General features: G+C 42.1%; 1 protein-coding gene across 1 annotated transcript; it reads left to right on the forward strand.

Annotated features, from left to right (window-relative positions):
- The first annotated feature begins 257 nt into the window (after nt 1-257).
- SDHA (succinate dehydrogenase complex flavoprotein subunit A) lies at nt 258-15,420 on the forward strand. The gene is made up of 15 exons (XM_040066372.2): nt 258-364; nt 3,016-3,102; nt 3,387-3,548; nt 4,351-4,494; nt 4,624-4,788; nt 5,904-6,052; nt 7,308-7,432; nt 9,601-9,769; nt 10,345-10,540; nt 11,356-11,527; nt 12,838-12,956; nt 13,331-13,442; nt 14,022-14,152; nt 14,659-14,772; nt 15,073-15,420. Exons 1-15 carry the CDS (start codon nt 299-301, stop codon nt 15,157-15,159), a joined length of 1,998 nt encoding a protein of 665 aa, XP_039922306.1. The 5' UTR covers nt 258-298; the 3' UTR covers nt 15,160-15,420.
- The last annotated feature ends 641 nt before the right edge of the window (nt 15,421-16,061 follow it).

The following is a 16,061-nucleotide window of genomic DNA, read 5'->3' on the forward strand; positions in this document are numbered from 1 at the left end:
AAAGCGGCTGAATCTTACGGTATTGGAGAACAACATATTTCAATATTTCGCCACGGAAAAATAATGGCAGTAACACAATTCTAGGTTTGAGGGGTTTAAAAAAATGCTCCCTACGCTCAAAACAGGAGGTGTTTAGGAATCGGGAATCACGCATCTCTTGGGTGGGGCGGGATCGCTCTGGGGCTCTCCCCCTCGCGGCAGTGTTGGTCTGTTCCGCCGAACCTCGCGCGTGCGCCCTTCACGCCCGCTCTCGCCCCTCTCCCCCCCCCTCCTTCCCCGCTCAAGTCTGCGGTGCGTGATGGCGGCGGCGGCTGCGCGGGGGCTGGCAAAGCGTTGGCTGCGCCCGGCCGCGGCTTCCCGGGCGGTGAGTCCCTATCCTTGTCCCTGTCCTTGTCCCTGTCCTTGCCTTTGTTTTTGCCCTGCTTCCCCGCCGGTGGCGGCCCGGCTCCACGGTCTCCTCCGTGACCTTGACCCACCCGGTGATCTTTCCACCCGCGGCAGGCTCAGTGCCCCCGGTGCTATTTTGGAGCAGCACCGACCTCGCAACTCGTGTCCCGGGGGCAGGTTCCTGGGAGTAGGTGGCTGTGGGCATGGCTGGGCCGCGCCTCCCGGCTCGGGAAGCGTGCGACGTAGCCTGAGGCCCTGAGCATGGTTTTGAGGGAGGCAGCGGGAATGGGATGTGCTGGGAAAAGGCCCTGGAGGAGCCTGGCAGGTGCGGCCCGAGCACCGGGATAGAAAGCTCGCCGCAGGCTCATTCGGTACCAGCAATAACGCGCACAGGAACACCAGGGAAGTGAGTGTGCTCCTGTACTCGGCCCTGCTGACGCCGCGCCTCGAGTGCTGTGTCCAGTTCCGGGCTTCTCAATTCACGGCGGACATTGAGGCGCTGGAGCGAGTCCGGAGAAGGGACACGAAGCTGGTGAAGGGTCTGAGCACGAGTCCCGTGAGGAGCTGCTGAGGGAGCTGGGGGTGTTTAGCCTGGAGAAAAGGAGGTTTAGGGGGGTTTATCACTCTCTACAACTGCCTGAGGAGTTGCAAGGTGGGGATCAGTCTCCTCTCCCACGCAGCTGGTTACGGGAAGAGCAAAAATGGCCTCAAGCTGCACCAGGGGATCTTCAGGTTGGACATCAGGAAGGATTTTTTTCACAGCAAGGGTGATTAGACATTGGAACAGGGAGAAGGTGGAGTTGCTGTTCCTGAAAGCACTTAAGGAAAGGCTCAGTGTGACACTCAGTGCCGTGATCTAGTTGACACGCGAGTGTTTGGTCATTGTTTGGACTCAATAGTCTCTGAGGCCTTTTCCAGCTTAATGCATTCTGTGATTCTGGATCTGTGTGGGAAAACAGTGTATATGTGAGTTGCTTTAACCTGGCTGGTGATGTGCCCAAAAGGAGATACTGAGGAGTCTGGCAGGTTTGTGTTAGGGGGCTGTAAGTTGTGCATGAAGGCTTGTTCTTCTCTGTGGTGAAGTGGGAGTTTTCAGTTTCTTCCCGCTGTTCTCATCCTGCATGCCCATAATGAGCTTGGGATTTCAAAAGTGGGCTGTAGTTGTACTTGTGTTACAAAGCAAGTGCAGAAAAGACAACTACAGGGAGAGGGACAGGTTTAAAGATTGTCTCTGTATTTTAGGTGGCAGTCAGCTGGCCCTGCTGGGACCTTTAGTTTCAAAAGTGCCACAATCTTCCTGGTGGCGTAACAATTCAGGATTACTGCAGTCAGGTTTCCTGTGACATCTTTCTCTGCTTTGTACACTTCTGTTCGAGCTCAAAGCCTTGTAACAGCAGTGTGGAACGGAGAGAGCAGCTGCCTGGAGGAGAGTACTGGTGGAACTCCTTAGGAATAGGTGTTAAGAACTGGTTTCATTCCAAGATGACTGCAGAAACCAGAAATGTGCTGGCAAGTGTAGTGGCACGGTAGATTTGCAGTTATGCAAGAAGATAATTTGAGGAAACTGGTATGAGAAATGATAAAACTAGGTTGAGGATAGCATGCTGGAGTTCACTTTGGAGATGGGGGAAGAGGTGGACATTTAGGGGAGGAAGAGCTGCTTGTTAGCATATTGTAGGGTGGTGGGACCATGAATGTAAGAGCTGCAGATAATCACTACAGTGCATTTTAGGTTATATTTCAAACAGGGAAGTGCTGATGTCACTGAACAGGTCACTAATGTGGCTTTATGTTGCTGTTATCAGCAATCATAAGTGCTGAGTTAGGCTAATCTTTTGAACTGTGTAAAGAAGGAATACTGGGTGCCGATGCATTGGAGAGGTGGAGACTAACATTCTGATTGTTTTAATCTGTCGAAGCAAAGACTGCATACTGAGCAGGTTTGGGTGTGGTGTTTGTTGGTTTGGTTTTGAACAAGTCAGGGGCTAGGGAGTGATGTTGCAGAAGGGTGAAACTTGCATCTTTGTGCTAAGTTTATGTATTAATAAATGGTTCTTAATTAGTCACTAATTTCATAAAGAATGAGAGAAATAGCTCTGACTTTTGAAGCAATGCTCAGCTACAAGAGCATTCTCTACAACCTTTTTTAATTTTCAGTACTGTGGCCACCTGAAGTAATTCAAATTCTGAGGATTACTTGATAGGAGAGAGTAATTTTCCATTACTTTCCATGGCTCCCACAAAAGCTTCATCTTGGCTTAATTATGAAAAAACTGCATGAATACTTCAGCATTAATTGCAGATGTGTTCTGTCAGTGCAGCCACAGACAGGTTGTGCAGACGAGTGTGAGGCTCGTCACTGTTGGTGAAGTCAATGATGGATAGTCTGGGACACGCTGTTAACTGCAAGCTGTTCTCGCATCAGTCAAGCTTTTTTTGATTATATGGCATGATTGTAGGAAAGCCAGAACTTCAGTGCAGGTAGCTCTAAAATATAATAACTCTCCTGTATACATGCTGCCAGTGGTAAGTGAAGGTTTGTTGTTAATGTAGGGTAGCTGAGAGTGCTGTAAGTCTTTCCTGTGGAAACATTTGTTCCATAATAGTTGTCTTGGCTTCCTTACACAGTGGCCAGCGGCATGCCAGGCTCCTGCACGGAACTTACACTTCACAGTATATGGAAAGAAAAATGCCTCCACGAAGGTGTCTGACTCGGTATGTCTGTACTTTTTATGTTGTGATTCAATAATGCACTTAATGCTTGACAGGAACTTTCAGGCTTTTAGTGGAGCTTTGTGTTCAAGTGGTTTGTGACACTGAGTTGCTGAAGTGCGTGGCTCTTTTTAATGGCAATTTCCAGTCAAGCGACTGTAACAGGTGTAGCAATTGCTGCAAAAGTCTGTTGAGAACATTATACCAGTCCTGCTTGTGTTTTTATGAAACTTGTTTGACTTATCTTGAGCTATTTGTGATCATAACAAAGTGATTTATTTTTCCAGATTTCTACACAGTACCCAGTAGTGGACCATGAGTTCGATGCAGTTGTTGTGGGTGCAGGAGGAGCCGGTCTGCGGGCTGCCTTTGGTTTGTCAGAAGCTGGGTTTAACACGGCCTGTGTTACCAAGCTGTTCCCCACCCGCTCTCATACTGTTGCTGCGCAGGTGAGAAATGAGGCAGAACAAATGTTTAAAAAATGCCTGCTGTCAGAAAGCTGATTTGCATGTAGACCAGTCATAGAATGGTTTGGGTTGGAAGGAACCGTAGAGGTTACCCAGTTCCAACACCCCTGCCGTGGCCAGGGATTCCACCCATTAGATTAGATTGCTCTGGACCCCATCCAACCTGGCCTTGAAGACTTCTAGGAATGGGGCACTTGGATCTTGTTTCAAGGCCATGCTCCTTTAATAAATACTGCATTTTTAGTTGAGACTTTTTTGAGGGTAGTATATCATAGAATCAAACTTAATCATGATCATTAAGCTTGGGAAGGGCCTCTAATATCATAAGAGTCCAGTCATTGGACTATCACTGCCAAACTTTGTATTAAGTTACAGGTACATTTCATTTTGCTTCCAAGCAAGCAAGACACTTTTTAATCACCTTGCAAGACACTTTTTTTAAAATCTCACTTCCAGTTATTCTTAAAATTCTTATTTGCCCTTACACTTTGATTTCATTATGCTGTCTCTTTTTTCTTCCCTGTTTCTAAGCATTATCAAAATGCAGTGCTGCTTCTCTGCCCACAGTGTAAGTGTGATTCAGTGTTTTACACAAAAAAGCAGGACAAGCCATTGTGAAACTGAGGAGTTGCACAGGTTTTTCACAGCTACATTAAATCTGACTTGACTTTATTTCTTGTACACAGATGCATTACTGGTATGCAATTTTTAATAGAAATGAGGTCAACCTACTAAAGCTGTACTGAAGTAATGTAATTCCAGGAGAATGGATTTTCATTTTCAGGGAGGGATCAATGCTGCTCTGGGGAACATGGAGGATGATAACTGGAGGTGGCACTTCTATGACACAGTGAAAGGGTCGGACTGGCTGGGTGACCAGGATGCCATACACTACATGACTGAGCAAGCCCCAGCTGCGGTGATAGAGGTGAGACTCCTGGGTTTTGATGTCAGCTGTAGTTATAAATAACACAGGCTAGCTTCCAAAGAGTTCTTAAAATAACTCGTTGTATTGCAATGCACAAGAGTTTCTGATGCTTGTATTTGGGATCAACAGCTGGAAAATTACGGGATGCCATTCAGCAGAACTGAAGAAGGAAAAATCTATCAGCGTGCATTTGGTGGACAGAGTCTTCAGTTTGGAAAAGGAGGACAGGCCCACAGGTGCTGTTGTGTTGCAGACAGGACTGGACATTCACTCTTACATACTCTGTATGGCAGGGTAAGCAGTTGTGAAGTAAACTTGGTTTGGGTTTTTGTGTTTGCATGTACTGTTTGGGTTTTTGTGTTTGCATGTACTGTTTGGGTTTTATTTTCCTTACCCAGAATTTGAAAAAAAACAAAACCAAACAAACATGTAGCTGTTCACATATGAATGAGGAATCCAGGGGAATTGTTTATAGTACTTCTGGGTTATCTTCCTTCCTGAGGCAATGTGCAAGGATGAAGACAGTGGATGTTAATTAGTGTACACTGTCAGCTTTGTGGTCTGGACTAGTTCTGCACTGTCAGTACTTCTGTGGCTGTTAACTAGACCCAAAAAAGAATTTATGTAAACATTGCTCCAAAATTTTGATACAGCAGCATTGGGGAACTCTGAAAAGAGGTACAAACCAGCATTTTTTTCACTCGTCTTCAAACTGGGAGGAGGGGGAAACAAGGTGTAAATGAATTAAGGCCTACTGTGCAATTCTGAGCTTGTTGTATGGCAAGTAAGTGACTAGTGTTCCAGCATGTCTGCCTATTAATTCTACAAACCATAATTGAAGGAAGTGCTGCCTGTTTGAAAATGGTAGTGAGCTGCTTGAAACCAGAAATCCAAGTGCCTGTTGGCTACTGTTTTTTATTTACTTAGTAGCCAGCTAATTGCTCTCCTCCAGATTCACACTGTTTGTGCTGCTGCAATACAAATTCTCAGTGCTGCCAAACACTGCTCTGATACCTGAGGGCATGAAAGAATGTTTGACTCTGTGCCTGCTGCTCCTGCTGGTTTATTGGGCTCCTGGAGGTGTTTCTCATTTCTCTGGAGAGCTTAAGTGCAGCATGCTTGTACATGTGTGGAGCACTGCAGCTGGCTAATGTGTTGCCAAATGTAGAGTGAAATGAAAAGTCCTGCTGCCCTAGCTCATGACTGCTCAGAATTAAGTGCTTTTCCGCTATTAGTATCTTTTAAAGATAGAATAGATTAATTAGTAAATTCTTTCATAAGTAGTTAAGAGGAAACAGTCTTCCCTGAGAATTGGTAGGGATGTTTTTTATCCTGATACAGCCCATGTGCATTGACAGTTTTGAAGAGAGGTTACTTCAGTAAAAGTTTCTTTTCTAAATTTCCCCCAGTCTCTACGATATGATACAAGCTACTTTGTTGAATATTTTGCCTTGGACTTACTTATGGAGAACGGAGAATGCCGTGGTGTTATTGCCCTCTGCATTGAAGATGGAACCATACATCGTTTTAGAGCCAAGAACACTGTCATTGCCACTGGGTAATGTAACATTTGTGATGAAAGACCAAAGCTTGGGAGTGTTACCAGCTGGAAGTTTGTGTGCTTGTACATGTGTTCAGATCCACAGTTGTGGAGAAGATACATTGACTGACGGAACACAATTTATAGGTTCATTCCCCCAAAACTGAAAGGAATATAACTGAACTCAGTCATTCCCTCTGAAAGAAGGCACATGTTAATTTTTTGACCAAGTATAAATTTGGTATGAGGTCTACCTTTGAATTCTAGAACAATAAGATAAAGTAAGAATGTGTAAGAGTAATGTATATGATTCAGATGGTCTTCAATTTTTAAAATGTGCTGTTTTAAACAGACGTTGTTGCAGTGCTGCCAACGTGTCTGTCTGTAGAGTTATGAATTTCTGGTAGGAAACAGCTTTTGTCAAAATTCCAGAGACTCTATTCCATTAAGATACTGCCACTGTAATTCTAACTCTTCTGGGATAAAATTATCATAATGTGAGTGTAACTTAACATTACTTGGTTGCAAAATTTGTTGATGTTTATTAGAATGCTATTTGCATTAGTCTTTTGCTGCTTATGACTCTCTCCTATCTATTTCAGTATGAAAAATATTTATAAATGTATCTGTAGAAGATATAAATAAATTTATAAAAGGTTGCTTTCATAATTTATCTTTTTGATGTGTTTTTCATGCTTGTGTACTTTGAGGTACGTGGAGTACATACGTTGCTATTTCTTCTGAGAGTTTGTTCTGAAATTGGGCTGATTGGCTGCTCTCAATAATGTTGGAGGCTAACCTAGATGTTTGCAGCATAATAATTCATGTTTAATACCTGGACAACTAAGTTTTTAAATCTAAGAATATAAAACCAGGACCATATGGGCAATCTAAACCATTATTATATGCTATTTTCTATAAAACTGCTAGTGATAGTACCAGTGAAACTGAATGGTATAGATCGAGAGAACTTCCTGAAATACCCTTTTTTTTCAGACAGAAAGGCTTCTGATATTAACCTAATGATCCTGCTTTGGAATTGGTTTTCTTTTTCTTTGACCTTCTGTCACCAGCCATTTTTCAAATATGGTTGAGTAAAACAGGGCTAAAACAGTTTGGTTTCTTTTGGTTGAACTAGTACACGAGATGGTAAAACTTAAACACTTTTCTTATCAACCCTTTTCTCTGTTGTGCAAACAGCATAGTTTAGTGGTATGTTGTAGTGATGTTTTGATTTTTCTTCCTGTTAATTCTGTAACTTTGTGTTCTACAGTGGGTACGGCCGCACTTACTTCAGCTGCACATCTGCTCATACCAGTACTGGTGATGGCACTGCCATGGTCACACGAGCTGGGCTCCCTTGCCAGGACTTAGAATTTGTGCAGTTTCACCCTACAGGTACAGAACATGAAATAGTGCTTACAACATTATTTTTAATGAGTTGAACGGATTTTTATGTTTTAAAATGTCACAAAATCACACAATATGCTGAGTTTGAAGGAACCCATCAGGATCATTGAATCCATCTCCTGGCTCAGCACAGGACACTCCAAGTGTCACACCATGTGCCTGAGAGCAGTGTCCAAACACTTCTTGAACTTTATCTGGCTTGATATTGTAACCACTCTCCTGCGGGGACTGTTCCAGTGCCCAAACACCCTCTGGGTGAAGAACCTTTTTCTAATATCCAACCTAAACCTCCCTTGACACAACTTCAGGCCTTTCCCTCGAGTCACCACAGAGATCAGTGCCTGCCCCTCCTCTTCCCCTCACAAGGAAGTTGCAGAATGCACTGAGGTCTCCCTTCAGTCTCGTCCAGGCTGAACAAACCAAGTGACCTCAGCTGCTCTCCATACAGCTTCCCCTCAATGCCCTTCACCATCTTTGTTGCACTTCTTTGGATGCTCTCTAATTGTTTCATGTCTTTGTCATATTGTGGCACCCAAACTGCCCCCAGTCCTGGAGGTGATGCTGTCCCACCTGAGAGCAGAGCAGGACAATTCCCTCCCTTGCCTGGCTGTGATGCTGTGCCTGATGCCCCCCAGGACATACCTGGCCCTCCTGGCTGCCAGGGCACTGCTGGCTCGTGTTCAACTTGCCACTGACCAGGACCCCCAGGTCCTTTTCCATGGCACTGCTTCCCAGCATCTCCTTCCCCAGTCTGTCTGTACATCCCGGGTTGCTCCATCCCTGGTGCAGAATCCAACATGTTCCCATGTTGTACTTCATACAGTTGGTGATTGCCCAGCCCTGTTAATTTGTTGAGATCTCTCTGCAGGGCCTTCCTGCCTCTGAGGGAATGAAGAGCTCCTCCTAGCTTTGTATTGTCTGCAAACTTGCTCGGTATCCCTTACAATCCTGTGTCCAAGTCATTTATGAAGATGTTCAAGAGCACAGGGCCTATGACAAAGCCCTGCAGAACCCCACTAGTGTCAGGTCACCAGCATGATATCACTTCAAACATGATGTGCTCAAGTCAGTTTGCACTCTGCCGCAGCATTTGAGTAGTTTCTTGTGACATGTGTTTAGACTTGTCTGCAGCTGTTGTTGAATATAAATTTGAGAGTAAGACATATAATGTGAGAAGGGTCTCAGCTGTTACAATTTAAAGCGCAGTGTTTAATATTTTGAGGTGCTGTCCTTACAATACTAAGAGGTTTATGAATTATAAGCTGAAACTACCTCTTAAACATAAATTTCCATGGCCCTTAATATTTTAAGGGGTTTAATGTTAGATACAAGAGCAATGGGATAGGTGCAAATGTTAGGGAATTATAGAGTAGCATCCTCAGTGAAGTGGGGTAATTGAAGTTAAGGTATATATTTAGAGCTGTGGTTTTCTAGCATGTGATCAGTATCTAAACTGAATAACAATGATCACAAACTAGATTTGTAGCTAATTAAGCTAATTAATTTTAGCTCATGACATGATTTTTTTGTAAATGTTTTGCATAATTTTACAATGGTATTGTTATGTCGTAGAGATCCAATGTTCCTTTGACTTAGTTAAGGTTTTTCTAGTTAAAGAAGCTTCACTGTATGATAATTCTGTAGCTTGCATGAGTTAGTTTGCATTTTTGTTTTCTGTGATGGCCAGTGCTGTAGAATAACAGGTAGGCCTTCCTTCTCTAAAGGAAAAGGATACCAAGTAAGCTTTTATGTTCCAGAAGATTTGAAGCCATCCTATACTGCTTCAGCACAGAAGAGGGAACAAAAATGAGCAACTGGATCTTGAGATAATCAACTTCTGGTTTATTAAAAATCTTAAAATAATTGCTGAGGGTCTACAAGGTCTTCATAAATTTCTCCTGATGTATTGATAGGTGCAGATCACTTCCAGTTTTAATATTTGAAATACTGTTTTTGTTCCAAATCAACTTGCTTACCTTATAGAAAGAGTGTTTGAAAGGAATAACACTTGAGGGACAGTTCCTAGAGGTAAGATTAGGGTGGAATAAAATCTGCACCTCTGATTGTTTTGAGAAGACCTTGTTTATTCACTGTTCATCCTGATTGTGAAGCTGTGTGGAGAAATCTCCTTTGATGGCGTTTTTGTTCTTGAACAGGTATCTATGGGGCTGGCTGCCTTATCACAGAAGGATGTCGTGGAGAAGGAGGTATTCTGATCAACAGTCAAGGTGAAAGATTTATGGAGAGATACGCACCTGTTGCCAAGGATCTGGCTTCCAGGGATGTAGTGTCTCGTTCTATGACCATAGAAATCCGTGAAGGAAGGTTAGTTAAATGCTCTTAACAAAGCTGCAGAATGAACGCTTAATCATACCAGACTGTGAAAAGTAATACTTTATTTGATAAGCGCATGGTAATTCATGAGAGCGTGCCCTAATGATTGTTAAGGCCGATTGTCCATGTTTAAGGCCGAAATCTTTCTTTTTAATTCCTACTGATACTGACAGAGAACAGATGATGTTAAGAGTTTCCTGTTTGAATTCAGTGTGTCTAGAGACAGTTGCTCAAACAAGTTTAATGTATATGCTCTTACTATGAACAAAGTAATTTGGTGCTCTGTTCTCTTGACTAATTAACAAGTTTTACATATTTCTGCAGAGATGTAACAGTTGAAAATCTTAAATAATGTGAATTACTGTGAAAAGAAAGCTGGGAGTTGGAAAACGGCCTCAACTCATCCAAGTGCCACAGTCTTACTAAATATGCTAGATATTAATTTTTGTCAGATAACATTTGAAAAAGAAGCTATTTATTTTCACAAATGAAACAAACTGGATTACAAATGCGGCTTGTGTTTGTAAATTCCTATTACATATTCCAGTGTTGCTTTTTTTTGCTAGGGGTTGTGGTCCTGAAAAAGACCATGTGTACTTGCAGTTGCACCACTTGCCACCACAGCAGCTGGCAACCCGTCTCCCAGGGATTTCCGAAACAGCCATGATATTCGCTGGAGTTGATGTCACTAAAGAGCCCATCCCCGTCCTGCCTACTGTGCATTATAATATGGGAGGTATTCCTACTAACTACAAAGGACAGGTGAGGAATACAGGGCACTTTGGGGCTGTATTTTCATTGTCATACTAGGAAATTACTTTGCAAATAGAAAAGCATTAAGAGTGTTTTTCATAAATGTAAGGATGATTAATACAGTTTTTAATAATAATGTAATAATGATATCAGAGTACTTAACACACAATCTTTCTGGTTTTTAAAAATAACTTGATAACCATGTTCCAGTCCATCTGGAGACGGGAGTTCCAAGAATCATCTAAAATGAAGTTACTGTCAGGTCTGACAACAATTCTCTATTAAATGAGCTGACGCTAATATAATTGAAAATAGATCAAAGTAGGGCTCTGTTGTGCTCTGTAGCATGAGTTAATGTGTCTTATTGTTCTGTAGTTCTTGTAATCTGAACACTAAAGCAGATCTTTCAATTGACACTAGTTGGAAATCAATGTGATGGTGTCAGCAGAATTCTTCTCTTCATGTACTTGTTAAATTTCAGTGTAAAATTTCGCCTTAGAAGCACGTGCAAATCCGACTTTATTCCTGTGCATTTCTGACTTGCTGCAGGATTGTGGTGAAACAACTATGCACTCTTTACAAACATATATAAGAGGTCTTGGGGTTTAGTCCTGTCTGTATTTTCATACAGATGTAAATGTAGAATTTGCATACATTTCTACTTGCCCTTTAGAACTAAGATAATTCTGTGTTTAGAGTTGGAAGAAACTTTGGTTTGCTGTGTTCCATCCTTACACACACAATGGCCTTTGCAAATGAGGAGGTGTGCACTGTTTCAGAGTGTTTTGAAAAGCTGACTGTTAACGGAGTGTGTGCAATGTCAGGTTATCACACACGTGAATGGTGAGGATAAGGTGGTGCCTGGGTTGTACGCCTGCGGAGAGGCGGCTTCTGCATCCGTCCATGGCGCAAATCGACTTGGAGCAAATTCCCTTCTGGATCTGGTGGTGTTCGGTCGTGCTTGTGCCCTGACTATTGCAGAGACGTGCAAGCCCGGTAAGTCTCACTTTTCTTGAGACATTTGCCTTTATGATGTAATTTCTGCCCAATGAGGAGTTGCTGATACATGATTCAAATTTAGAATGACACTCATAGGCTCATACTTGTTAGAAAAGGAAGAAATCAGTGTTTATGCTTTTTGTAGGCGTGTGCTTTGCCAGGCAAATGTTTTGACATTACTATTTGCTTTGTAATTCATCCTTTTTAAACTAACATTGGGCTGATGCTGTTGGCAAGAGCAGTTAGGATTTTTGACAAATTAACAGGGTGTATTCAATGTGAAGACTGTATTCTCTACATACTGCACCATCTTCTACATCAAAATATAATCTGTCTTACACTTCGCACTTTTGTACAGTGAAATTTACTGCCACCTTGCTGATTTATTTATAAGAAGTACTGACATGCAAGTGATGAGAGATACTAAATATTGTAATATCTCATTCCCTGGATTCTCACCGCTGAATCTTACATATTTTTAAATAATCTGGTTGAGGAACAGTTGTTGACCTGAGAAAACAAAGAAGCAAGCCCTCCCCTCCAACCTCCAACCGAATACTGGGAGTGACAGCTACATTGCCAGAGCAGCTGGAGTCCGCAGTCACCTGTTTTCTTAGTGCTTAATGTCCAAACTGCACCAGCTGCAGAGACTGATGATTCCTCATGGAATCAGCCCAGATCTTGTGGTGCCTATTTGATCTGGCTTTGTGCCAACATTTTTTAGAATCCTTCTGTGGGTCTTAAGAGTTAGAAATTGTAGAAAGGGGTTTATTAATCTGAATGCAAAGCTACATGTGAGATGAGCTGTGCTGGTAAGATGCTGTGTTTGCTTTGTTGCTCAGTAACATGTGGCTTCCAGTATTAAAGGTAAGATGCAGAGCTCATGTCTAACTGCCAGGCTTATTGACTCGTCCTGATTCTTTACACTTCCAAGGAAAGGTGGGAGGTTTGGGAGTGAGGAGACAAGGAAAGCATAGCAGAAGCTGGTAAGGACCACAGGCTTATTCGTTAGCTTAGGAGAATTTTCATCAACTGCTGCTTTGAAGGAAAGAGCAGCAGAATTTTGCCAAATCTATAAAATCTGTATTAATTTTAATAGGACAGAATGGGATTCATATTCCACTGAGAACTTAAAAATATGGATACAATTGGTAGGACTTCATCAAAGTGACACTTAATGTGCGCGTCAGAGGAAGAAAATAGATGATGTTTTACTCAAATCTGATTTTTAGTAATTGATAGTCTCTGAAACGGTGAGAATCCAAACTCAAGCCTGACTACCAAACTTAATGAAATTTTCTTATTAGGAGAGTCAATTCCCTCCATTAAACCAAATGCTGGTGAAGAGTCAGTTGCTAATCTTGACAAGTTAAGGTTTGCTAACGGAAGCATCAGGACTTCAGAACTGCGACTTAACATGCAGAAGGTAAGGCTGGGGAAACTCAGGGATAGGGTGGGACAAGCTACAAGCAGCTGTGGGGTTTGGTGACTTGGCAAAGTGCACTTCAGGATTTGCCATGCAGAAGTAAAAAGTGTGTGAGAAGATTGTGTATGCAGCAAAGGTTGTATCGCTTTTGTAAATTCCTTCTTCCCTTCACAGTCATTCCCACGTGTAGTTTACCTGCTGTGTGAGAGTTTCAGTTGTTTGGGGTGGATGGAAGAATGTGGGGTTTTTCAGGCTGCAGACAAGTTTGAACTCAGAGCGGCTTTGTATCAAGCTCTTCTGGAGCTAAGGAAGTTAAGAAGTTACATACTTTCAGATGCAACATATCAAATTGATTTTGTTTTACTGTGTTGCAGGCAATGCAAAACCATGCTGCTGTATTTCGCACTGGTTCTGTACTCCAAGAAGGCTGTGAGAAGCTTAGCCAAATTTACAGTGATCTGGCTCATCTAAAGACTTTCGACAGAGGTAATTTGATAGCAAAGAACACACCTTGCCCGGAGTACTTTGGGAAGAGTATTGGTATTTTTGGTTTTTTGGGTTTGTTTTTTTTTTTTTCTTTGCCTTTTCTCTGTGAACATAACGTGTTTCTTGAATCTTTGGCTGAAGATTTTGACCATTTTGAATCTTTCAAAATATTTTTTAGAGCCCTACTTAGCTAAACATGGTAATCAGGTAAAATACTTGATCTTAACAGTTATTTTTCTGGTTGAAAAACCTTTCAAAGAAGCAGAGACAGAAATTGGATTTAAATATGTAAGGTACAAACTGCCTTCAGAACATAATATGAAGTTATCCAAATACTAAGATGAATGATGAACTTTGTCAGGGAGTTGCAGAGAGGTAGCAAGACTGTTCATAGGCTGAACACTCAATTTTTGTTCTCCAGCTGAGCAGGTCACAATGCAGACATAGACTGCCATGTCTTGTGGTATATCTGAAGAGAACTTGGTGATTTAAGTGCAACTGATTATGTACCTTTGGTTCACTCACATGTAATTCTCCTTTTTGTAGACCATCTTCCATAATATTTTAATATTTTGCCAGGTATTGTGTGGAACACTGACTTGGTGGAGACCCTTGAACTGCAGAACCTGATGCTTTGTGCTCTACAAACCATTTATGGTGCTGAGGCTCGCAAAGAGTCCCGGGGTGCCCATGCCAGAGAGGATTATAAGGTATAAATATTTTCTGTGGCCTGAGTGTAGGATTGAATCTCCTTGTTATGTGTCCTCAGATGAATTATTTTAAAGTTGTAACGTCTTCAGTGTTAAGATTAGTGTAATATTTGTTTGGAGTCCTATTTTTTCTGCTCTATCGCTTCATATTTGTTATTTATAAAAGGACCAATACATGGAACACTGGGAATGATCTTGAGTAGAGTTGTTCCATGTGCACATCTGAGTGATTAGATACCTCCAAACCAGGACTATCGTAATAATATCATGGATGCATAAACAGGATGTAAAGATGCATTAAAAAGAAAAAATATCCTATGCAAGGAAAGTTACCTTAGAGCCCTTGCTAAGCCTGAGCATTTCCAGTTGGACACGGGCAGTGTTAAGAGCAAGTCTGTTCAGAGACATGCTGGATTACAGGTGATACTGAAATGCAGCTCTCTTGTGGTTGTAAAGTGATTTACAGATACAGTGTCTGGTCTGTACTAATCTCATTTTCTCCCTAGTTACGGATAGATGAGTTTGACTACTCTAAACCACTCCAAGGCCAGCAGCGGAAGCCATTTGAGGAGCACTGGAGAAAGCACACCCTGTCATACGTGGATATCCCAACTGGGAAGGTAATTTGAGATTGGTGCTTAAGGATCTTTTTTGCTGTTAACAGCTGTTCTCCTAAACAGCCTTGGAAATTGTGATAATCCCACACTGTTGATCTTTGGGAAGTGACTTTGCTATTTGAGCTGGAATTGTGTTTCCCCTTGTGTTAGGCTAGTTCAAAAGCTTTTTTCTTCTGACAGCTTTATGGTATTTCAAAGATAGAACTGAATTCTGGCCCTATAAAAATCTTAAGTGTTGGGTGTTTTTGGATCTCATTCTATGAATTCTGTTGTCCTGAAGTTCTTTGTTGCCTTTTACTTTAGGTTACCTTGAAGTACAGACCAGTGATTGACAGAACTTTGAATGAGGAAGATTGCCAGACCGTCCCACCCGCGATCCGCTCATACTAGCAGCTTCCATCTCACTTGAAGCCCTCTCCCAGAGGGGCCAATGTACATAAGCATAGCACAAGCAAACCAGAATAGTGTTGGCACTTAGCACTGAATGCTGACAAAACTTCTCTCCAGCTTGTATTCTGCTATGGCTTACTGTGCATTTATTAAAAGTGGAATGCAGAACAGCTTATGTTGTTTCACCCATCTGTCAAAAGGGACAGCAAAAACACAAAATGTGTCTAAATAAAGTCATTACAAGTCCTGTATTTGTTTGAATATGGTGGTCTGTGTATGATTACAATGCTCTTATTGTGAATGTGTAGTTATTTACATATTTTAAGAGAAAGAAATATGCTCGGTGAGAGGACAAGGGGCAGTGGGCACAAACTGAAGCACGGGAACTTCCATCTAAATATGAGGGAGATGATACTTTTGAGAGTGGTGGAGCACTGGAACTGGCTGCCCAAAAACGTGGAAGCTCCTCTGGAGATAAAAGTCTGCCTCGATGTGATCCTATGCAGCCTGCTCCCGGTGAACCTGCTGGTGTGCAGAGGAGGGTTAGACTAGATGACCTCCAGAGATCCCTTCCAAGTCCAGCTATTCATTGCAGTAGTTTTAGACAAGATGGAGATGCTGAACTTTGTGATGTGGGGACTTAAGCATCTTAGTTGCTGACTGTAATACTTGAAGAAGATGATGTTATAGTAGTAGTGTTGCCCTGAGATTTTAGCCTTCTGATTGTTTGCATTTTTGTAGTGGAGTTTCTCATGGGTAGTAACGTAAACAAAGTGATTGTTACTACATTCCTCTTTGGAGGAGGGATAATTGATGGACTTCTAGTTTGATCAGTGGGGTTGTGGAGGTGGCAACCTTATTCTCCAATCCCTGGTCATTGTCCAGAATCTATATAAATCGAG

This window comes from Hirundo rustica, chromosome 1 (genome assembly GCF_015227805.2).
Source record: "Hirundo rustica isolate bHirRus1 chromosome 1, bHirRus1.pri.v3, whole genome shotgun sequence".
Lineage (NCBI taxonomy): Eukaryota > Metazoa > Chordata > Aves > Passeriformes > Hirundinidae > Hirundo > Hirundo rustica.

Coding starts and splice junctions, on each gene's coding strand:
- SDHA (XM_040066372.2), top strand. CDS start 299: ATGGCGGCGGCGGCTGCGCGGGGGCTGGCAAAGCGTTGGCTGCGCCCG. Junction 365..3,015: donor CGGCCGCGGCTTCCCGGGCG/GTGAGTCCCTAT, acceptor TTCCTTACACAG/TGGCCAGCGGCATGCCAGGC. Junction 7,433..9,600: donor TGTGCAGTTTCACCCTACAG/GTACAGAACATG, acceptor GTTCTTGAACAG/GTATCTATGGGGCTGGCTGC.